A 25,760-nucleotide genomic window follows, 5' to 3' on the forward strand; every position below is an offset into this window, starting at 1 on the left:
AATAAAAAAATCTCCATGCATGCAATAAAAAATTATATTTTCATGCCTGCTGTAGAAAAACAAATCTTCTGATGACAATAAAATAAATTAAATCTTCAGTTGCCAGTCCAACTCGTTTAATTCTTTGTCCAACCCTCATAAAATACTTGTAATGTTTTCACATGAGGCTAAAGTTCTTCCAAGTTCAACACAGATTCAAGTTGTGCCTAAACTTTCTTTGTGTTCCTCAGCTCTCGACAAACTGAAGTCCATCCCGAACTTCTCGGTCGCATTTCCTCGAGCGACACAAGAGTTTAAAATACAGAGCAAAATTCCGGGCTGTGAATTAACGAACACTTGGGAAGGGAGACTGTGGCAATAAATGCATTAAGTCAACATCGCCGTCTGTTTTTTCACACAGCTCCTGGATGTGGCATTGTCAAATGTTTCAATAGCTTCTTTCTTGTCTCGAGCGAGCTTGTCTGCTTTAAGTTTTATTAAATTTATTTCATTTCCGAACAGACGGATTACAAGACTATAAATATATTTTTTGTTCGTCAGGATAAATGAGGAACAGCGCTCTATATGAGAGACATCATTGTCCGAAGTTTTAATCTTTTGACAATCGCGCTTTAGTAAAGTATATTGAAATGTATGAAATCAGTAACATTTATACCACGAATATTATAAATCTGTCGGATGAATGAAGAAAATGATGGAAGGCTTTGTGGGATTACACATATTATATCCGTGTAGCACATCTCACGACGAAATAAAAACTAGGTTTAATAATCCATTCAAAGTTAGAGCTAAATTGAAGTTAGTTAGCGCCGGTATTTCGGCCGTCGCCCGACACAATAGCTACAGGATTTTCCCCGAGACACTTGGTTTTTCGTTTGAATTATGAAATTAACTCATTAATATCAAGCAGGTAACAGTAATGCCGGAAACGATTATAATATTGTGAGGTGGTTCTAGCTGCTGGAAAACCATGTCTCAAATATAGTAGGTGTGCAATAGGATGATGTGGCTGATAGCAGCGAGTAGGAATACGTAGCGTAGGTGTATCCTGCTGTTGATAGACGTGTTGAAGCTGCTCTGCTGCACTGCGGCCTGCTGCTGGTCTGTAGAAACACACATATATACTCTGAACTTAATTCATATTTCGTTGACCTTAAATAAATTTATATCCGCAGCAAAGTCATTATTCATTCTTAAATTCGAAGTAACCGTTAAAATTCATTGTCACAGATAAATTAAAAAGATGATGTTAGTATTGATGATATTAGTCAAAAATAATTTTTAATTATTTTCCTAATTTTCATCCGAGTATCATTTCGTGGGATGCATTGCACAGGAAAAGGTCTTTGCCATAGATATGCTATGCACCGCCGAGATGAGAGAAGAGCTGTGGATTAAATTGTCAACTGCGGAAAGAATTTCGTTGGTTGATGAGATTGTCTCCTTTGAACTCGACTGAATACGAAAAAAAGAAAACTTTTTTAAATCCTTTAATTGTCAACAGTTAAATTTGAAACTTCGTAATGCTGAAACATTGTCGCGTAAATTGCACCATACTTCTGGCAAACTGAAAAATTGACTGTGCATTGCAGATGTTAAGTGACGTACGGCATATGGATCTTTGTCGGTACAATGAGGTAAACATCGCATTTTTGTAATTCAAATTTTCAACTCTGAGAAATTCCTTTAGAAGTTAAAATCTTTTGAATTATTACATGATTAAGCAATTAATGAATCGCGCAACACTAGCATCACGGATCAAGTTTTACTTAGATGTACTTTTTTTCAATGTGTACTTAGATGTTTTACTTAGATGTACTTAGATGTACTTAGATGTTAACTCACTAGCTTGCACGGGTCCAGGTTAACTCACCAGCCTGCACGGGTCCAGGTTAACTCACCAGCTTGCACGGGTCCAGGTTAACTCACCAGCCTGCACGTGTCTAGGTTAACTCACCAGCTTGCACGGGTCCAGGTCTGTCTCTTATACACATCTAGATGTGTATAAGAGACAGGNTTAACTCACCAGCCTGCACGTGTCCAGGTTAACTCACCAGCCTGCACGTGTCCAGGTTAACTCACCAGCCTGCACGTGTCCAGGTTAACTCACCAGCCTGCACGTGTACGGTGACAGAGGCCAGTCCCCCGGAGTGCGGACGGCAGGAGTAGCGGCCGCTGTCACCGGGCTGGACGGACGACAGCAGCAGCTTGCTTACCGTCCGCGTGGCGGTCTTCTCGGTCTACGGGGCAGCGAAAGAGAGGCTTAGTCTCAAAAATGTTTACGAGTTTGTTACATGTCAGCCAATCACTGACGACTCTTACAGTCAAACCCACCAATCACGGGCGCTACTTAGGCCGCTAAGTGTACTTTCAGTCCGCTACGGATACGTAGGCCGCTACTTGTACTTGTACATAGGCCGCTACGTGTACTTTGGCCGCTATGTGTACTTGTGGTGGTGAGGTGCTGATGTGTGCTAATGAAAGCCTCCCAATGTGTTGTGTGAATATTGCTGTGTAAATTGCACTGTATAGATAACAACGTTTTAATAGCAGTATATGAATTTAAGGTGCGCCTAAACGTGGACAATAGATCAAATTACTATCGCAGTAACTTTCTCAAACTTTCTAAATTGGCTGAGCTCAAAATATTTTCCAAACGAAGCTCGAATAATGAAAAAAAAAATATTATGAAAAAATTACGCCCGCAACTTTTTTATTTGCCGAGGCAAAATGGATTAATCGCCTCTCACGATCAGCCTAAACTCTCTTCATTTACCTGCATGAGATCACAAACCTGCTAACTAACATGACACTTTACTGACGTACATCATTGCATTTTCATTTGTGAGGATATTCATTCATGACGATATTTATCCGAATTAAAAGTGCGCCTCAATTGTGAAGTATGAATTCTAGGCTCGTGTCTGAATTTCATTTAAAATTACTAACGCAAACATTTCTCCGCTCGAACAGTGAAAGGAGAAAGACGTTGCCCAAATAGCGATTCACTTTTTACGAATACCCTTTTATGAGTCATCCTGACCCAGGTTGGCCTGAATAAAAAGTGTATCACTGCTACGTCAGCTCTATGTTCGTGCTGTGGGTGAGTCACTAGAGAAGGAAAAACAGCAAAGTGAGTAGTTATTTGGACATGGTGGCCCATTATGTTGTGAGTGCACGCATTTATTACCAGGCGTTACCTGTAAAGAGATGCCACCTCTGGGGCTGTCATAGTCGAGCTTGGTGCCGCCATGGTACCAGGTGACGTGTGCTGGTCCCCTCTGGTACTCGTGCTTGATGATACACGTCACGGCCAACACGCTGCCTAGCTGGATGAAGCGCTGGGCTGGTCCCTCCAGCTCCACTATCGTGCCTGTGCCACGACACGATGACGAAATTTACTAACTTATTGACGAGATTCGTTACACGATGACGATATTTACTAACTACCTGCGCCACGACACGATGACGAAATTTACTAACTTATTGACGAGATTCGTTACACGATGACGATATTTACTAACTTATTGACAAGATTTGTTACACGATGACGAAATTTACTAACTTATTGACAAGATTCGTTACACGATGACGAAATTTACTAACTTATTGACAAGATTCGTTACACGATGAAGAAATATAAACCTTTCCACTAATATTCAATGAGAAAAATTAATACATGTGTGTGGCATGACTCGATGAAAAATATTACACATTTATCATCTAATGTTAAGTACGGGTATGTGTCTTTACCCGTATTAAACCTGTGCTGTTTGAATACTGAAATTAAAATAACTCTCACATATTCATTCGGACATAATTTTTCAGGCTAATAAATGCGCTGCAAGCTGGCAACTATGAAAGTCTTGACGAATATAAAGTGACCGCATTTTTTCATATGAAAAATTCACATTGCAACATAAACATTAAACATTTGATTGTTAAATACGTAGAAAACTTCAGACCGCCGCACACGTGGGGGCTTTTAATGCTGTAATGCGGATTAAGTGAGAACAAGTTTTTTTAATTCCACAATATATAATACTGATGACTTTATACCGGGCACGAAAATTCAGTGACTTATTGACAAGATTCGTTGCACGATGGCGATATTTACTAACTTATTGACAAGATTCGTTGCACGATGGCGATATTTACTACCTTATTGACATGATTCGTTACACGAAGGCGATATTTACTAACTTATTGACAAGATTCTTTACACGATGACGAAATTTACTAACTTATTGACAAGATTCATTGCACAATGACTATTTACTAACTAATTGACAAGATTCGTTAAACGATGAAGAAATATGGAATTTTCCACTAAGGTTCAATGAGAAAAATTAATACCATGTGTGTGGACATTTATCATCTAATGTTATATAAACAAAATTATTAGGTAAAATCGAAAGCGGTAAGTCTAGTTGATGAACTCGTATTCTGTAATCAAAATAGAATTTACCAAGCTTTACACGTATTAAACCTGTGTTGCTTTAATACTGAAATTAAAATAACTGCTCACATATTCATTCGCACATAATTTTTCTGGCTAATAAATGCGCTGCAAGCTGTCAACTATGATAGTCTTGACGGATATAAAGTGACTGCATTTTATTCATAAGAAAAATTCACATTGCAGCATAAACATTGAACATTTCATTGTTAAATACGTAGAAAACTTCAGACCGCCGCACACGTGGGGGCTTTTAATGCTGTAATGTGGATTAAGTGAGAACAAGTTTTTTAATTCCACAATATATAATACTGATGACTTTATACCGGGCACGAAAATTCAGTGTTTACTCAATAGAAATAATGAACTACTGTCCAATTTTTTAAATAATAGTTTATCAAGTATCACTCAATGTCAAAAGTATTTGTTAGTTTCAATGTAATATCAAAAGTCAAAAGTGAAATAGTTTGATAAACTCCACGGAATGCATGAAGATTTACGATCCGTCCTGGTATGATTGATGTTCAAATTTAAGCTGGAGTTTAGAATCGACAATCCTTCAACTCTTTGAAAGGATCACAGTAATTTGTTTAAACTAAGGCAGTGGGATCGACGATAAGTGGAGGCGGTGTGAAATGTTATCGGGTGTGTGATGCAATAAGAATTATTGAGTCTCGATGGTGATTGATGATTGTGATTGGTGTGTGGCAGCGTCGCTTTAAAAGCCTCCTGCTAGGCTAGCGAACAGGAATTGTGGACAAGCTCATGATCGATGGGCTGTGGCCCATCCATTCAGATGTCCGGGCTTTCGTATTACTCTTCTTACTTTGTAATATTTCAATGAAATGTATTCTGCTGAATTTAGATGAAACACGTTCTTGAAAAGTTCAAATACGAGTGACGCCGGTGTTGTCTAAAAATATATACGGAATAAGAAATTTACTGTCTCATTTCCTTGGAACAAGGATCGTATGCAGCGAAAACGTTTGAGTTAGATTTGAACATGCATAATTTTTTGGTTATAATTCAGTGGTCGATAAGAAAATGAGTAGTTATCGATATCTTTTTAGTTCTCGTAACCTGGAGCACTTAAACATGACTGTTTTTTCGGTACCTAAAGAAATTATGAAACTTTCATTTTTGACCTCGTAATTACGAAACGGTTTGAAGCTATAATAAAATTTCACGAACAGAAAAATAAAGTTCTATGGATCAAGATTGCGTTTGATTTCTTTTAACCATCGTATTTTAGTACAAAAAAGATTGAGGAATTGGTGTCATACAAGATGGATCGCTAGTGGTAAAATAAGACGTTCATCACATCAAAGGCTATAGTCTCGGTCGGTGATTGTTTTTGTACCAAAACTTGCCCTCGTTAAAACTTAAAACCACAAACGTGATCATTTCTCTAATTACACTTCGAGTGTACGTGAATGAATGATGGAGCTTGTGATTTGATGCACTATTTGTTTGATTTAAAAATCCTCATCAGTTTTGAAATAAGATGGAATAAAAATCGGTTATGTAAGTTAAAGCCGTTATTATACGTGATATGCTACACATATAAGTACACCGATAATTGTCAAATTAAATTGTGCGCTACATATGTAGATTTAACCATTGTCGCTCGTATCACATGGTACACCTCACATGGAAATTTTTTAGCTTGTGACCGTCTATTTATGATTTTGTCAATGACAATGTTATCCTCATAAGCTTTAGCGTACTCTTGTTCTATCGCAGCCCATATACCCTCCAATGCCGCCTCCATGTGTCCTGGAGCGTCGCTCCTAGAAATTATTGTTTCGCAGAAAATAGTGCCATGCCATTCATCGTTAGTGACAGTGATCAGTAAGGTGAAAATTGTAATTACGATAAGCGTAAGGGAACTTGAGTCTGAGAAGAACCCCGTTCTACTGATGAATGAATGCATTTATCTCTTTTCGAGATTAAAAGACTTTTAGTCACAGGTTAATCACCCATGATGGGTTTCTGAGCACCTGAGTTTTTCTCTACCGTTAGCAACAACGTTCGCAGATTTCGCCCGTAGCTGCATGGGTTCAGTGGGGGCATAAAAAACGCGCTCTCACTTCAAAACGCTGTGCCGCGGATGAGCGTCCGTTTTTCCTGCGAGGGGACACGGTGCTTCCCCTCCTATGAATATAAATGAACTCTGTCTTCGCTTTCATTGCGCCCGTCGACACTACAGAATTCTTCGTGAACAAAATCTGAGCCTATATCGACGATATTACTCGGCATGGCCCTGAGCCTTAGCCGATAGTGCACTTCAAAATAAAAAAAATTATTAACATGAACTCATAAAACTTAATTCTACCTGATTCGATATGAATAACTTTCTTAAATGCGAATAACAATTCCCGTAATTTTAATTCACAAGAAGTACGTAATGCCGTGTCAAGTGAGCAATTCAAGTGTATATATACAGTTTTTTACTTCAGTCTCAAAAGCCCCGAGTTGACTTGTTCCTCTAATGGTAGCATCAGTTAGAGTGGGCAGTCGGGAGTATGGCGAGCATTGCTATGATGTCGGTAATTACGATGGGTGGGGCGTGTAGGTCGTTGACACCATTAACCTGTCCAATTACAGCCTTGCTAGCCGCTAGCCACTTCCATGATTACTGCCTCTACCTCCTGACACTAATGGCTATAAACAGCTGTTACTGATAGAGATATTGCAGATGCACTCCTGCAGTATAAGTGATTTACTCTTATTAGTTTGATAATATGATTAATAGTTTTGTATTAGTGTGTTATTGTTCAAACATAAATATGGGTTTTTAGTTCAATAATAACGAGAGTATTCGTTATAGTTTAAATTGTATCAGTCGTAATGCATAGGAAAAGCCGAATAAAAATTTAATTCCAAGTTAAATCTGACTTAAGTCACTTTGGAAGTTCAGTAGAATACTGCGTTTCGTATTCATATTTATATTCGTTATCCTGAAAATATGCGCTTAGCTGTGTTTACCAAATCGTTCCCGTGTAAGCTTTATTCCAAGTAATGGCCGCTTATGATTCGACTATAATTTTCAAGTCTTGATGACCACAACAACTGAACCTAAACAGCTTTTAGTTCCGAGAAGCTAAAGATACCTCAATATATGCATTTGATTTGACTTGTATAAAAATAGCATTATTCGACTTCACATTTATTTCCAGCAAACTTCTATTGTTGGAATTCAAAATGTTAACATTCCAATTCCTGGAAAGCAATTTTCAATTCGAATCTTTTCTACCTTTAAAACTTACAGGATTACTCATCACTCTGAAACGTGAGATTAGACTATCCCTTCTCACTGAATCAGGAGAGATTCAACTCTATACCTTCTTTCAACTCTATACCTTCCAAAGTTTCAACTATGTACTTTCTTACAATTTGTACATAGTCTCAACTTGAAACTTCCTCCCTAAATCGACATGCGTCAACACTTGTACTCACTGTTATCAGGCAGCGTGTCGACCTCATGCAGATAGAAGGGGTCGTCGACGTTCTTATCTGGAAAAGAGACAGAGAAATATTTCAATAAATTATACTGTAGTTTATTAAAGTTATACGAAACGCTGCAAAATCTGTGGTAATTGTTGTACTGCCGCATGGAGGCTGCAAGCTCCGACCACAGCAGCGAGTTATAAAATGAACGCAAATATTTATTGTCCCCACAAGGGCTTCTAAATTTTGTTATTATTATAGGCGCTCTATGAATAATAACGATCATGTGACTGCCTGCAAGTAAATTGAATTTATCGGAATTATCTCATCAATAACGACCATGCAAATGCGTCTGGCTTCCAATTAAGTAAGGATACATTCATAGTAATTCTCATTTACAACAATCGCTCAACTGTCACTAAGATAAACAAGTTCTCAACAACGACCTTATCAAAAACACTCATCAATAAAAATTTGCCTGGATGTGTGATTGAAAAAGTATAAATATTCTTGTCACTTGCAATCATGCGGCTTCATCTATTAGATCCATGTGCAGGTACGCAATAGTAGGAATAACGAAACTAATTATGAAGAGTCTGCCTGGTCGTGTTATCTTTGGACCAGAGTTGACCTGATCCTGGATATATACGGCATAATCTATTTTGCCCATAAGTTGGTAGGCAACCAAAAGAAAAAGTTACACAATATTAAGTAATCAGGTACGCAGTAGTAAGAACAACCTTACCGATAACGATGAGTCTGACATGTAGGTCGTGTTAACTTTGTACCAGCGTTGACCTGACCCAGGACATAGACGACATCATCTGTTTTGTCCACAACTTTAGAACAACCAAAATAAAAAAGATACACAACAGTAAGTAATCAGGTACGCAGTAGTAAGAACAACTTACCGATAACGATGAGTCTGACAGGTCGTGTTATCTTGGGGTCAGCGTTGACCTGACACTCGTACCACCCAGCGTCCGCCTTCTGCGCGAACTTGATGTGTAGCGTCCACTCATCGGTGCCCGGTGGGTGTAGCACCTTCACCACGATATAGTGTTAATTCTCATAATAATATCCCAATAAAATATTGTAAAATTTAATTTTACCCCGCCACATGTTCCGGAAGCAGCACTTGCACCACAACTTTATTTCCAAGCATAATTCTCGTAATAATATCATAATAAACAGTTCTTTCCAGTGTAACTTTATTATACTCCGCGATGCATTGAAACTCACACGTCCAAGTGATCCGAAAGCTGGTCGATGAGTGAAATTTTTACGCTTTTATGTAATAGCAAAACTAGCTTTGTCTTTCAGATTTGAACGTTACTCATTTATAGTATTACTTTTGTATGAGATAAATGTTCGATGATGCGATAGCATTTAAACAGTTCATCTTGTTCATATGTAAAATGCAGTAGGTTATTCATGTTTAATCGACACTTTCTTGCTAATGAGTGAATGGAGTTGAAGCTAGTCACACGAATTTCCATTGACGAGAAATAATGTCAGCTGATACTTTCAATGTGCAGCTGAGAATCCACCTTGAAAAACATGTCTAAGGCTTCAAATTAAAAAAAAAATTACCGTGAAATATTAATCTCGTACACGAATTTTACATCATCGTAGAACTTACGATCGTGAAAGCTGCCTCACGTCTCAAAAACTGAGCAACATTTGCAGCGACGCCTCGCTAAGATGAGCAGCTTCGTCTACGTCTGAGCTTAACGATGTGGCTTTGTATCGCTGCGGCCTAAGTGTGCTATTACCCCTGATATATTACCTTATTAAATAACACCCTATTACCTGCATCTAATATGATGCATTTCTTTAACCACCTGCCTCAATGCCCATGAAATTTTTCCGCTCGTTGATTCGTTTTAGCGGAATTAATTTAATGGCTGGCTGAAGGCGGCCTTGAATTACAATAAAAATTCAAAAATTTTATCCCATATACAGTTTCAACATATTAAATGCACAGCTGAGAGATCATCATCCTTTACATATCAGAAAAATAACTTATATCTTTTGAATATCAATTGACGGGAGTGGATGACGGAAAAATTGGATTTCCGCATCGAATATCCCATTGAAATATTGGTGTTAGTGACAGTAGCGGCCATTGCAGCGAACATTGCCGGCAATACGTTCCGGTTAACTGCTGCGTTACGCCATCCGCATCTCCAGCGCCCGCTCTGGATTAACTCATTCATCACTCAAGCATTGAATCCAAATCCCTCACACTACCAATCTCGATTTTTTATTAACAGCCGAGAATAATTGCTATATTAATTTTGAACACAACTGTATTGACAAGAACAAAACTCCCAATGACAGTAAGAGGCTCTGAATCACCCCAACACATAGTAGGTTATATGATTGTTACATTAATATGATCAATTTGTCGCGTGGTTTGATGGTAAAAAGTGTCAATAACGACAAATGAAATGGTAGCGCTATATTATTGGCTTTAAAGTTTCTTACACAGGATATACAACGGTACATGATGGTCAATTAGTCCCCGTTAATAAAATCATGCTGTTATCAAAGATTCACACCTGTTCACTCGGCAGCCATAATCTCGTTACACGCGGCGGTGGGTGAAACGTAACTGCATTAGCGAGCGCATGTTACACGATTTCGTTAAGGCTCGACTCCAAAAATCATTCTTTATTGTAGGGATGTAAATTCATTAGTTTTATTGTCTTGCATGGAGCAGGACCTTTTCAACGCCTGCGTCCATAGAAGATTCATTAAAGGAAAAACAATACTTCAGGTCATTGGTATAAAATCATGACAGTCATGCAATACATAGGTAATATTTTCGTAGAAAAATTTATTACTATATTCATAGGGAGATCTAAGCTTTGAAATATCTAGAGTAAGGGCTTTGTGTGCGTTAAAGTCACACTCATAAATAATAACAATAACTGACACCGAGCGAATTTTGTCAGACAAGTAGAATTTATTGTCAACTTCCCCCTCCTACCTTAGACAAGTAAGAGTGTGGAGATGAACAGTCGATTTTTCAATGTCGCTCAGTGTGAATGGAAAAGAAACGAGACATTTAAAGTAAAATTATAAGGATTTTAACAAAGATTTTGAGACTAATTAATGGATTTAAATCGCAAAAATGAAGTTAAATCTTCGGGTTCATCTTATAATAAAGAATTTATTTGAGTATTTGAGATAAGGAGTTACGTTTACTTACTCTGTATCTGTCGTCCGGTGAGTAAGTGAGTGTACCCGCTGATATGATGTGCAGTGTACGTTTTCTCATCCATGTTACCTGAAAAATATAACGAGTTTACTATTCATAATATTAATATAGAACTACTTAAATACGAATATAAACATTTTGACGAAGAATTGAGACAATTTACTTTTATCTAATTCACTTACTCCCACTCTGCAGCATTTGTTTCAATTTTATTTCGCATTTTCAATGCATGGAATTAGCATATTCAATATCATTGGATTTAGACCGTAGCTAATTTATTATCAGTCGGCGCACAAAGGATTTGCGTATCCAATGTTTCATGTTATTTCACAAGAATATTTATTATATTATGCATTCATGGTTTGTTCTCGAAATTTCGTGAGCAACAGCAACAAAATTATTCCATTATTAAAATAAGTGTAATATGTAAATCGTTATAAATAGTTTTTAATGCGGATTAGTTGACTGATGCATGTATCACTTTAGTTTGAAACAAGTCAGAAAATTAATTATTGTTTTTCTTGTCCCCTCAGGAAATCCTAAAGACTTTCTATCTAAATTCTAAAGTGTCACTATCTAATCAAGGAGGATTGAACTTGAGCATTATTTAGACGCAACTTTAAAAAGTAGTGCAATAATTTGCGGGTAATCAGATTTTTAACAAACGCATATCGTATGCAAGTGTGAACACTCACGTCCAAAGTGAGACGCTTAAAATGCAACTTAGGTCTGTAATTTTACAATTTTTATTCGACTAACTTTCCTTCACATTTAATCTTTGCATTTAATAAGACGCAACACTCCGAAATAATGTAATAACTTGCGGTCTTTCACTATAAAGTCAAAAATGCGTATCGTATCTAAATTTAATGGAAAGGCCGAACCAAACGTCGTTCGCTGAAATTGTAACAAACGCACATCATGTAAAAATTCAATTGCGAGGCTGATTCAAAATTCATGGTATCTAAATTATCTGGAAAACCCGAACCAAAAGTCGTTCGCTGAAATTGTAACAAACGCACATCATGTAAAAATTCAAATGCGAGGCCAATTCAAAATTCACTCACGGATCTGTCGCCGAGGTTAGCGACACGGCAGGGCAGGAAGGCGTGCTCGCCTTCCGTCACCGTCACGTTGCCGTCCGTCCGCATGAAGTGAGGCTCCGGATACCAGCTAGCCGGAGTGCCTGCCGGGCATCAGGGAGAACTAATGTAATTTTGAAGTGTAACTCAAGGAATCAGGGGGGAATCATTTATTAATTTAGGTAATTAAGAAGTGAGAACCAAGGTTTCGCTTTACCTAAATCAACTAGTTAGTTAGTTAATTAACTAATTAATTAAATTAACTAATTTGTTAATTTAGTTAATGAAGAAGTAGTACGGGGCGGAAATTTATTGTTATAGAAAATTAAGAAGTGTATTCCAAGGTATGTGAGAAAAAATTTATTAATCTAAATAATGAAGAAGTGGAGCCCAAGTAATCTGGAAGTAATTTATTAGTGTGGAGAAGTGAGTAGTGAAAAACGCGATACAATCAATGTCTTGGGGAAATCCTTCAATAAATAAGGATTGCGGAAGGGTGATTAATAATTAAGAGGAAGTATTAGAGGAGTGATTAAGTATTAGAGGAATAACTTAGTAATTTAGGTATCCTGAACGTGTGAGCAAATGTCGTCCTAGACAACCAAGGACGGGAAGTGTCACTTTGAGGTGTTATTATTATACGATTTTATTTGGAATATTAGATTTATCGTTGTTGAATAAACAGCATATTGATTACTCTGATTACTTGATTTTTCTCGTTCCTGTTGATACGGGAGCGGCTGGTAATTTAGGACATCCGGCGATGAACGCTAGAAAACGTATTGCAAAACGTTAAAATTCAATGTGGACTTGCACATAGTATAAATACCATAAATTAGTTCTATCTGAAACGCTAGAATGCTCAAGACGTTCATCACATTCATTTACTGCGCTGTGAACAATTGACAATAATAATAATGAAAGGAAAATGAACTTAGATACTTTCGCCCCTATTACAAAATGGCTCATACTAATAACTTAATTCATACAATCTTGAGCTGGTCAATTAATTAACGGTTTCAAAAGAACTTCAATTTTATGCCCTGAAGACCTTCTTTAGCTGACTTTTCATCATGATATCCCAAATTTTCCGGTTAAGTTTCTAGGTTGATGAGTTCGTTGGCAAGTTGCGGACAGAGATTGCAACCGCCTGCAGTCCGGCTCGAACTTTTGGTGACATTCTCTCGCTGCTTCCAAGTTCGTATCCCGACGCAACATAATCCGTAAAGCTAAGTTTAATATGTATGACTTCTGCTGTCAACATGAATTGCGCTGGCAAGATTATTTTGATTGTTTTTAATTGTAGTGTAAATGAAATCAGAGAACCATAAATGTTTCAATTCATGAGAATTTATTATGAATGTAGTTCACAATATCTCGAGGAGTTCTTCTAAGTTTGAGAATAAAGGCTAAAACTAAAAAAGTTGCATAAAACATTTTTACTGAATAGAAGTCGTAGATAAACAAAAATTATGATTAATTATTATTATGATTATTATTAATTATTATTATGATTAATGATTATGATATTATGATGTTAATTATGATATTTATCATCGCACAGAGGTTCGAAAGAAGTAGTGAACATATTTTAAAAATGCTACTTCATCAGTCAAAATTTTTTTAGAACATTTTAGTGAATGCTGCGTGAACAATCTGTTACTGATAATAATTGACAAAATCTATGTCATATATATACATGGATACAGTTGAAATAAATTCCATGCATGTCTATTGGTATACCTAAAATCTTTGTGATTGTTCTTATTTGTTACAGCAAAATCAATAATAGGCCATTAGGTTGAATGTGAAAACCAGCCACATTCAAAAATACGTGATATCGACAATGTTTCATCCATTATTCACATTTTAGACATTCTAAAATTTGCAGCTTCTAAATATAACTCCCATCATTACTTTGATGTGCGATGCGTTAGTAATTAATGATTTACAGCGCTCCGCTAGATGTGCTATAATCGTCAGCTCAACCCATGCATAAAAAGTGCAAAACAATTTATTTTTCGTTGACGGCAAATAACTAAAGCTGTGCGACAATCAATTAGCTGAGATTAGTTGTGTTCACTTCTTTGTTTACAAATGTTTTTATTAGCTTTATTTTTTTCCTGATGAAGACTCGTCTAATTTACCTGTGAGTAAAGACGCGCGATTTACCCAAGACTCAATCTAATGGCACTCAAACAAACGTTTGCGGAAGAATAAGTTTTTTGCGATGTTCTAGTCACTCTTTGTTATTTAATCATATGAGTTACTGAAAAGACCATGAAAAATATTTAAACTGTCGGAAGGATTTGATGACGGCGGGCAATATTACTTCATAATTTCTGCACGGAAAATTTTATTGTGAGACTGATTTTTACGTAGAATGGCGAGGTATTTTTTTACGACAGATGGCAAGAAAACTTTATTTACACGAATTTGAGAAAAAAATTAAATAGATGAACTAAAACTTTAGAATAAGACAAATAATTTATAATTTAGCTATGTAATTAAAATATTAATTATTTGTTCCAGGAATACAAATTTTCGCCCTATACTACTAATTTTGATTCATTCGTAAACAATTTAGATGGATTTAGATTCAAGCACAAATTAATCACGTTTTCATATTTTTTACGTCAGTTAAGATACTTGCGTTAATAGAAAAATAGCTACAAAAACAGCCCCAATTTAACGCACTAAATGCTCATCACTTTTACAAGCGCAAAAATCGTTTTTCTTCAACGGCAGCGTCTCAATGAACTTCAATTGAGATAAAGAAATCGTCGCCAAAGTTTGACCTGAAAGTTTTCTTCTTTGCCAAACCTCAGAAGCTTCCAATAATTTTACCGAGTTTGTGACGCGAGAATTTCAGAGCAGCGAAGCCTTCGCGACATTCCATCACCACCGCTCGCTCAGATCTCGTGTCTGAGTCGCGGTGAGCAATAAAAAACATGCGTCAACTTTTTGGCAACGTAATATAGAATTTCAGCTTGCCCGATATCTCTGGGCAAAAGTAGGAACAGAGTTCTCGAATTTCCGATAAATCTTGTAGCCCTAAACCTCGGACGCGACGGGGCTAAAAATGCAGCCGCGGTGCTTGTAATTGGACGGCCGCGGTCGAGAACGCTCGCAGAAACAAATACGGGTCGAAGAATTCTAGTGACGACATAGAAATTTGGCGCTTATACTACTGCGCTATTGCGTCGTGTGACGCTGCAAAACTGTTGTACCGATTAGGGCGGTGCAATAGCTTTGTGTGCGCGCTGTAAGTATACACGTGTGCGTCGTGCATGCCTCAATTATAAAGTGCCTTTGCAAATAATAATGTAATTTGACTACTGTAATTTGTAATCAATCGTAAGACTACGCAAGATTGTTTTTTCAATGGCCTCATTCAAACGTCGTAAAAATTACGGATACTTATTCCATATATAAAACCATTTTATATGCTTTGATAGCATCAGGGTGACATTAGCGAGGGGCTGGCGACCAACAAGGGGAAAAGAGGGCGGAGTACAGCCCATTTGTAGAGGGTGAAATGGAGGGTAGCGACAGGCTCGTCGTCGATGCCACACAGAAATTAGAGACTTAATCAAAACATTGATGCACATTTGCGCCAGTGTGGGTCACTCTAAGCAGCTTTGGCGCGGCTGGAAGATGTATCCGTGCTACGTTCGTTTTCTGCTTGTGTTTGTTGCTAAAAAAGTGTGTGACAATTTGAACAATATGACCTGCTCAATTTTGTGAGTGTAGGCCTCGGGAGGGCCTGCCAAGGCGAGGCACTAAAAACTATTGCCAGGCTCGGGGTGACATCTGTTAGCTTCTTGTTTTTGGGGTCAAAAGATGTGATTCGTGTGAAATAAATTGAAAACTTTAAAATAAAATTGTTATCCTTAACTAACTTCTTAACGAGCGTCCAACTACCCAATATATAACTCCTTATTTACTTTTTCTTTCTTCAAAATCTTGGGACGAATTTGCAATAGATAAATGGTAGAGCAACGCACGATATTTATACTATATATTAAGATTCCATCATCTTAAATTCATTATTGAAATGCACACATTTGTCAAATAATATTTTGAGCATTATACCTCAAGAAGATCAAGCGGTTCAAATTCTGTGCTCCGCTTCCTTATGGATTTTTTAGATCCCATACAAAAGATGCAAATTGCGGCCTGGTGATGAAAGAAGCGTTTTAAGCCTAATTATTGTGATACCTCGTCATAATAGCTTCCCCTCACCCCACCCACCACAACAATAACACCAAACGTAGGAATCTTGTTTAGACAGCCGTTGCTATGGTTATGCATCGTGTTAAGTTCAAAGAAATAACACAGAAGTGTTAGTTTGGGGAATGTATGAAGCATTGACACCATCCATCTCATAGCGGCGCATATGACGTCAAATAGCGCGCCTCAACGAAGCGTCTGAACTTGCCGTAAAACTTTTAATCGGTGCGTGATGGAAGGAGAATGTCAGAACAACTTCAGACGTCACGCTCGATGCAAGTTACTAAAATGAGGTTGCCATAGGTTACTTAAGGAAAATTAAAACATTTCTAATGTACTAGACATAATACGTATTTCTCTGTGAAATCGTTCATTATTTTCACGTTGAATTGAGTGATATTTCGTGTTAGATGATAAAAAATATCCTACTCGCATCTGCCTCACAAAATCCTTTGTTTTTATAAATCATTTGTGTCATGGAGTTAGATTAAATCCCCCAGATTATATTGGATTGCGAGTGCTTCGTTCAAGTACTTCTTTGAATTCTCTATTATTAAATTCATGTGACTGCAAAAATTCACATGAATTTTTCATGAAAAATTCTATTAAAATTCATGCGATTGCAAGATTTAAGAATGACTTTAAAAAATGAAAGATATAATCTAATATTGAAATTAAAGACATATTTTAACATGATTCATAAGAATCAAACAATTATCGCACTAAACCATCACTTTTTCTGAGCAATATGTATTTGCCAATTAAGTGTCTTTGTTTTGCATCGAATTTGTTAGAGGCCGCACGAGATAGACGTGAGATAGAGTGTCTCAATATGACTCATGAGATCATATTGATCCATACTGTCTTCAATGAGCTACTCAAGAGATTGTGACCTTCAGTGATTGCGACATTTTAGGAAGGCTGCTAAAAGTAAACGAGCACCAGCTAAACGAAGAGGTATCTTCGTATAGCTGGTCATGGAACGTGTATAGTCGGGTCAGTTTACATACAAGTTTGTATTGTCGGGTATATCTGTCATGGAACTTTTATAGTTGGGTCAGTTTTCCACGTCGAAGCCAAAGAGCGTTAAATGCGAAATTTTTAATTTTATTAGACATTTATTATTGACCAAGCTACCATTATTTAACGCCTTCATCAAGGTAATGCGGTCACAAATTGCACTGTGAGTCTGAAAAAGCAGTTTGAAGGCAGTTCTTCATGATAGTGTTATAGATTTTTCAGCTTTGCACAAACTGTTTCATCTGAGTTTCTGAATGGCAGCAAACGAGCTTTACTATTAGCTATATCCAGGTCGCACATTGAACTACAGTCACTTTTATATTTTTTTATCCCGAATACAAGACCTGGCGAACAAAGGAGTGAAATGCATCCCAATTAAAATCTAATTAAACGTGACAGAACTGTTACTTGATCAAATATACACACATTACTTGTCGGCCAAATTTAGCACTGAGTTTTGTAGGATTACATCCTTTAAAAATAAAACGTCTCTTATCGTAACATGACTCTTCAGCTCGCTCGTTAAAGCAGGTTTGAACCTTTCCTTGTAGGAGAACTCACCAGCACCACCCAGGAGAACTCACCAGTCATCCATGAACTTTCAACAGCTAATTTCCATCATTCCGTCAGAGATATAGCTGACATTAAAACAGGCTCGAGCAAAGTCGGCCCGTAGCAAATTTGTCGCGGTTCCCTCATAGCAACGCTTGAGGTGCAATCAAATCGACATTAGCGGTCTGAATCGGCCACTACCGAACCAACTATTGCTGTCGTGTGATGTTCAGCCTGTAATAACATCTGAAATTTGCGTGCGTTTATAGGCTAATCTAAAAGATTGATTATGAATGTTCCAAGAGGCGGCTAATTCTGAAAAAATGCAAAAGTTTTGTGTTTATACTACCATACCACTTTCAATAGATTAGGAAAGAGAAAATTAAAATTCATCCAGAAATATTAAGCGCTACAAATTTGAAAGGTGATATAAGAATGTTTCTTTATTATCGATTCGTACGTTTTGGTTGAGGAAAATCAATTTTACGATATAATTCGTGTACTGATTCTACGATTTTCCAAAAAATATCTTGAACATAGATTCGTGCTACAAATTTCCATTTACTTAATTTGCTCAGACTCGATGTGCTGCATTGACGTTGGTGGCAGGCGCGTTTTGGCAACTATTGATATATTCAATTTATCTCTACCATGTTTAGTATAATTAAATGTTCCGTGATGGAAAATTAGAAACCACGAGTCAGGTTTCAGAGCAATTCATATTTCAGTAAAAAATGTCACCATCAAAACATCAAATGATATATTGCAAATTGTGATGTTCCATCACTGGGCGGATTGAGTTTCCAGAGAATTTGAGTCTGAGGTCAAATGTGTTTTTGTTGAGACAATCTGCGATATTTTTCCTCAAGCCTGGGCGCAGATCTTTCCTCAGCGTCAGCAAAAAATTTTTTTTCGAGACTGCGATAAGAAGCCTCCCGGAATTCAGGCAACAATGGGGGGGCTAAATTCCATCTCCCCTCAACAGCCTCTAATTATTCGAAATTCTCATCGTAATCCCGATTTATGCCCAAAAAGTAGCTTGCTCCTGCAATATATTCTTACTGAAGAAATCCCACAAAAAAGAGCCTTGTGTCGGGTGGTGCGGTGGTGCATTACCGACTAAAAGGCCGCGAAGAAACTCTGTATCATTCAGTCTTTGTTAAAAAAGATTTTAGAAGCATAAGTGCGAACAGGCTGAGTAGCAGGAATAAAATATAACCGCGTAAACCCAACTCTAGTTTGAATCTCGTGCTGTGTACCAAAAATTCTACGGCACGCTATGCATAATTCGTTAAGTTTTCCAGCAGTATTCCTCAAGCCCTGTATTTGCATGGCTAAATTAGTGTGGAATGGAGCATGCTAGCTGGCAAGGCGCAATTATATTGCGGTGATATTCTAGGGGTACTCGTGCAATTTATTTCCCGACACTCCTTAATTACAAGTGATCGTAACTTCTGGAGAACTGCTCCGGAGTTGCGTACTTTATTGTTCTGGCAAGACGCTCTGTATGCAGGCATTTCAACGTGAATGTTTTAACCTGTGTCTTTCGGTGCACAGAAAATAAACAAAACTGAGATAGGATGAACAGAGATTCGCTTCATTGCAGCTTACCATAGATACGAACTACAAAAGCTTCGGAGCACGCTATGGTCTAATTGCGGCTACACTCAAATTAAACAAAAAAATTGTTTCAATGGCGTATTACTATAAAGAAAACCGCATTATTTATAGCAGAATTTCCAATTTTTGTTTCGCGTCTCCGTAACTAGAATTACTAATACTACTTGTGAAAAGTCATACGTAAATCATAATGTTTCAAGATGAATAAATAATCTATGAAAGCCAAATTGATACTCAAATCGATAAATAATAAATTCAAGATATTTTTTGTATATTATCGGAAATAATTTCTTGGATCTCAAGAACATTTGCGAACAAACTCAGCGACTGAGAGTCCGAGGCAGCGGTAGAGGGAGATCGCTGGTTCGCTCCCTTTTGCATGTCGCAGGGGAGGCCATCTTTAGTTCAGTACAATTTTATGCCCCATCTGGCTGCTTTACGATGCTTTACTTACTTAACCGGACTCAGGGCTTTCCATAAATCAGCACGGCCAGATTGCGGACGATAGCGAAAGAAGCTGTTTTACATGATGTCGTGAATCGATGCGCGTCTTTTTCTATTTGGCCAATTTACTTTGACTCAGTATTTTGAATGGCACGCAAAAAACGAGTCGAAATCTGTTTGGAAAAGTCATTTACGGGAACTTCTCAGCATTAAAAAGGCAAGTCTTTCAACTGCAAATCTGCGTGGGTAACTCCAGTCTCAGGAGGTTTGAAAAAATAGAAATTTCCACGAAGAGGGAGCATCTTATACTTTTCCTTATAATGAAGCATGGACGCTTACTTGTATCTATAAAATACTCGCACTAGTTTCGTATTGATCAAAAACAACACTCACAGACTTCAAAATGAGAATTAAATGTGCTTGGACAAGTTTCAATTAAATAAACGAAAAAGTGAGCAGTTGAATTCTATATGTAAATGCAGACAACTGCAGTCGAAAGTTACAACAAGAATGATGAACTTCGCAATTACTTAGTAAACAATTGAACACCAAAGTCCTGCTGCAACTTAGGAACCACTGAGTGACTTCACTTGTAAGTTAAGTAAATCAATAGAGTTACAGCACTATAATAATAATTAATAATAATAATATTTTAAATTACAAGACTGGGCACGATTAGGGTTGGAGGTTATACCTTGTATCGTCTTAAACCGGTATGATAAAACTCGATATGACTTATTTAAGTCATTGAAATTTCAAAGAAAGGTGCACTTTCCTGTATAAATTTATCGCAGTTGTCATTATATAGCCGAAAACATCGAACATCACTCAAATATATAACTTGAACGGTTAAATAATAATGTGGTCAATGTTTAGTCGGAACTTACAAGCATATTAACATTTTACGATCAGTTTTTTAAAAACTGTACGATCATCTTCTAAAGTTCCACACTCATCGCAAAATCATCCCGTACATAATTGGCGATCTCCTGCGAAAATAATAAACAAATTACAAAAGCAAGAAACAAAATTGCATTTTAAACTTGAGTTTAAAAACATTTAGTTGCACAGTGAAGTCTCTAAGATCTAAACTTATATTCACTGGAAAGTAAGGAATTTTCCCCCACAGATTAGAATTTCACACGTGCGCACTCGAGAAGTGCAGAAGATGACAGAAAGAATTTCCACCTGGAATAAGTAAGTTTTGTACAGTTTCCTGAAGAAGTGGTAATATATTTATCGACTTCTCTCCAACTCCCGCTCGGGAATGAATAAGTGAATGTGCAGCCTATATTAGATGAAGATGAAATAAACTATTTATTACTACCCGTGTGCGGATATAATTTATTGAAGTTTGATTTGAAATTGTAGCAAAGAATTTTTAAAAATTGGACTTGATTCATGTGATAGATACATGTTGAGAGGAATAACGCTTGTGCAGGGTACGTCCACGAAACTTGCTTTTTTTGAGTGGATAAAAAAAAACTATTGACGACATTATTAAATTTTCTCCTTGTAGATCACCTCGTCAAATTGTCTTCCGCAGTAATAAAATAATTTTATGGAAAAGTTCTACGAAACTAAATATGAAGTTCGCGCTGACCCATGGCATAGTATTATAGGCCATTAATGAAGTATACTTTGACGACGAGCGTGCGATGCTCTCGTGACTGTTGGCGCAGAGGAAAAAAGTAAGACTCTCTCTCTGGCGCCTTAAAAATAATTAAGAGTTCGTAACTATGTTAGTGATCAGAATATTACAGAGGGCAATAGAAGAAATTAGGCATGCAATATGGTGAATAAAACCAACTAACAAAACGCATTCAAGACTCCAACGAACATGAAGAATGTAAGGGAATTTAAGCGAAGGAAACTATTTAAAGCGGGACTTGGAATGAACAAAAAAATTCCCATCCGTTGAGTAAGAAGTGATAGCGACAAAATTAAAGTCCCTGTCATTCCTATATATACATTGCGAATGCGCATGGTTGATTGAGGTAGCAGAATGGGATACTAGATGACCCAATTATCCAATTATCCCAAAGACCTTGCGATTGCTACAAAAATTAAAGTTAAATAACAGTAAAATGTGCTGTTAACATTTTGAGTCATGCGTCATATGAATACAACAGCAACTAGAGAAATAAACATTTCAAGAACTTCTGGCAGTAAGAAAAAGTCTTTTTATGCAAACAATTCGCGTAAAATAATAATAAATCACCGGAAATTCATGTTTCTATCAGATTTTCTTGTGCCGTTGCTGCTCAAATAATCTCTAGACGCCGTAGAAGGACCACTCACCGAAGCCCGTTCTCTCACAAGATCTGACTTTCATCCCACGCTTATACATGCCCGACTGCGCGGCTCTGCGCAGTCACTGCGTCTCGTGGGTGTGTGCTTATCGAAAAATGAGTTTTCTTTCGTTCTTTCCCAACAAATACACAGTTAACAGTTCACTTTTTTTGTTCAAAACGGAATCCGAGTTCGTGTAAAAACATTTTAAAACTTTTTGTGCACTTTCACTTTGATGTATGCGGTTACTCCCTACATTATTTACAGGCCTTAATCTACGGACATCATTCCTGCTAAAAACTTGTCCCTTATGCGTCATATGATAACAGCAATAAGAGGAATAAACATTTCAAGCACTTCAGGCAGTAAGAAAAGCCTTTTTATGCAAACAATTCGCATAAAATAATAATAAATCACTGGAAATTCATGTTTATATCAGACTTTCTTGTGCCCTTGCTGCTCAAATAATCTCTTGACGCCGTAGAAGGACCACTCACCGAAGCTCTTCCTCTCACAAGATCTGACTTTCATCCCACGCTTATACATGCCCGACTGCGCCGCTTTGCGCAGTCACTGTGTCTCATGGGTGTGAGCTTATCGAAAAAATGAGTTTTCTTTCGTTCTTTCCCAACAAATAAGTTATCTCATACTTTAGCTTAATGAAAATTGGTGTTTTTTCTGGAGCAATAAGGAGACATTTCCACGTGCCACTGCTAACTTTCAACCAATAACATGTTAGTGATGTTACTCACTACATTTCTTTTATTCTTAAAATTGGAACCATTGAACATAATTGTTTCAATTCATGCATTATTTTTATTTGAACTCTTTGATGAAGACTGCAATATCTTTACTACCCTAAAACGTAATCGGCATTATCTATAAATGTTAAAATAAAAATCCAAGGAATCTCCCCTAATATTTTTTTTTTAGCCATTATCTACTGATATCGTAGCTTCATTCAGAACTTCTCTGTATTTCGGAAACTAAAGAATTTCTGATCAATTGCCTCCTGGCACCAACCTTTGCCACAAGCCATGAGGTCCCTGAAGACATGTGCAGGTGCAACGAGGAGACAACAATCATACCGTACCTGTTGGCAGGTGCAGAAGCAGCGTGGAGACAACAATCATGCTGTACCTGTTGGCAGGTGCAGCAGCAGCGTGGAGATAACAGTCATGCCGTACCTGTTGGCAGGTGCAGAAGCAGCGTGGAGACAACAATCATGCCGTACCTGTTGGCAGGTGCAGAAGCAGCGTGGAGACAACAATCATGCCGTACCTGTTGGCAGGTGCAGAAGCAGCGTGGAGACAACAATCATGCCGTACCTGTTGGCAGGTGCAGAAGCAGGACTATCGTGGAGACGATGTATGTAGTGAAGCTGTGGTCCGCCATGTAAGCGATCACGCTACAGACTCGTCAGCGTATAAAGTTCTTCACGTTGAATATTGCGTCGTGCGCACACATCCTGATGACCTCGCCGTTGTTATATAATATTTAATTCATTAGCACTGCATTAAATATTTATAGTATCACTACACGGTAACTCTGAGCTATTTATGCCTTCACTTGAAAATAATGACAGTAAGTATTTTAATGAATGTCTTCACTTTTCTTTAGTAACTTTTGCCATTATATTTATTCCGCCGCACTTTAAGCAATGGTGAAGGGCATAGTGAACTTTTTTTACAGTGAACTGAATTATAAATTGCGTTTAATCTTCAGGAACGGTATGTGGCACCACAAGGAAGTCTTTTAATCTATGTTTTAAATATTGTTTACTTCTTCGAGATATTTAAGAAAAAAATTCACAGTGTCACTATTAAGCTAGTATATTGCATATTAGCTCGTAATTCAACAACCTTGTTCAATATTTGAAGACGGAGCCGATATTTAATTGAAATTTAAGTTTAAAATCCATGAATTTATGTCTTTGCTCTATTACTGCCCATAAATCGACCAGCGCACTATACAATGCATTCAACTGTTTCGATATTAATTTTAATTAAATCACCACCGATCGTCACATATTAGATTTTGGAAAAAGTTTGGGAAGCCCTTGCGCTCCCAACACTTCATATTGAATAAATTTTTTTATTTAGACAGTAAACCATATTAGGTTCAATTCGCTGTTGGAAAGTTTGCAAAGGTAATCCTGGAAACATTTTATAATTACATCAATATTGCACTGCTGGCGCTCAAGTCACAAATAATTCAAGCAATGGAGCTCTTATATTATTCATTTTTTTGGAACACAAAAAAATATTGCAATATTCGAGTCTGCTTCAACTTCTGAAATAGAGAATAACGGTACATTCAAATTGTAAAATACAAACAAAATTTCCTCGTTATACACGATCTCAGATATATTTTTTTAAAGTCTCTTGAGACAGATACGTTTGCATTATTACTGAGTGCTGTTACTCTCAGTTTCTTCGTGCCTACTGCGCTGGAACTGCGTGCCTGGAGCTGCAGTTGCCCAGTACTGCGCTGGAACTGCGTGCCTGGAGCTGAAGTTGCCCTGTACTGCGCTGGAACTGCGTGCCTGGGGCTGCAGTTGCCCTGTACTGCGTTTTTCAGGACGCTGGGGCCGTGAAGGATACGACGCACTGCGTCTAAGTGACGTCCGACACGCGACGCACGGCAAGGTCGGCACTCCGATCGCCGTCTGTGATTACGCATGGTGCGCATTACGCGCTAAAATAAATTGCCGCATGCAGGGTCAAGCCTCCATCTAAGTCGAAATTGAAATTATGAATGCGTAATTGGAATGCAAGTACTAGCTTTACATGTTTCAGCTTGCATTTTCGTTCGTACACAAATTGATAATTGATTCTTTTACTTTTCTCGCGCTGAAATTTGATTTAAATTTACGGCCATGAATGTCTCGAATTCATTATAAATGGTTATTTATTTTGGCTGCTTAAGTAAATAAACTATAATATAAAAAAATTATTCAAATAAACGACACACGTGACTTGAAAATTTTCCTCAATTAAAAATTTTATCGAACTTTGTCAGACACAAAAAATGTTAGAACCACTTCATTTTTGCAAAAAATAATATGGAAAAATATAAAGTTAACTTTAAATAAATATAAATTTCTTTATTATTTTCATGATGTTGCTAAAAATATCTGGGATTTTTCTGCGTTTAAGATGATGCAAGTATTTAACTTGTATCTTGAAGTAAACGATTAAAAGAGTCCTAAGTTTGCTTAGAAATAAACATTTTTTCAATTACTGTAGAGCAAAATTAACTTCCAACATATTCATGATAAATTCTTTATCATTGACATAATTTAAATTTTTATTCGTCTTTTAAAACTTCCGACATAAAATGAAGCGATGTGCAAGTTATTTGCACATTATGTGTCAAGCAT

General features: G+C 37.2%; 1 protein-coding gene across 1 annotated transcript; it reads right to left on the bottom strand.

Annotated features, from left to right (window-relative positions):
* On the bottom strand, positions 1 to 24,644 carry LOC108671541 (zwei Ig domain protein zig-8). The gene is made up of 8 exons (XM_018159096.2): positions 23,707 to 24,644; positions 12,203 to 12,321; positions 11,127 to 11,204; positions 8,821 to 8,953; positions 7,919 to 7,975; positions 3,201 to 3,373; positions 2,111 to 2,240; positions 1 to 1,103 (listed from the first exon to the last, which is right to left on the bottom strand). The coding sequence occupies exons 1-8, from the start codon at positions 23,771 to 23,773 to the stop codon at positions 976 to 978; spliced, it is 885 nt and encodes a 294-aa protein (XP_018014585.1). The 5' UTR covers positions 23,774 to 24,644; the 3' UTR covers positions 1 to 975.
* Positions 24,645 to 25,760: the final 1,116 nt, after the last annotated feature.

The sequence above is a fragment of the Hyalella azteca genome, unplaced genomic scaffold (assembly GCF_000764305.2).
Source record: "Hyalella azteca isolate HAZT.00-mixed unplaced genomic scaffold, Hazt_2.0.2 contig12860, whole genome shotgun sequence".
In the NCBI taxonomy this organism is placed as follows: Eukaryota; Metazoa; Arthropoda; class Malacostraca; order Amphipoda; family Hyalellidae; genus Hyalella; species Hyalella azteca.

Coding starts and splice junctions, on each gene's coding strand:
- LOC108671541 (XM_018159096.2), bottom strand. CDS start 23,773: ATGGCGGACCACAGCTTCACTACATACATCGTCTCCACGATAGTCCTG. Junction 12,322..23,706: donor GCTTCTGCACCTGCCAACAG/GTACGGCATGAT, acceptor GATGCCCGGCAG/GCACTCCGGCTAGCTGGTAT. Junction 8,954..11,126: donor CACCGGACGACAGATACAGA/GTAAGTAAACGT, acceptor ATCGTGGTGAAG/GTGCTACACCCACCGGGCAC.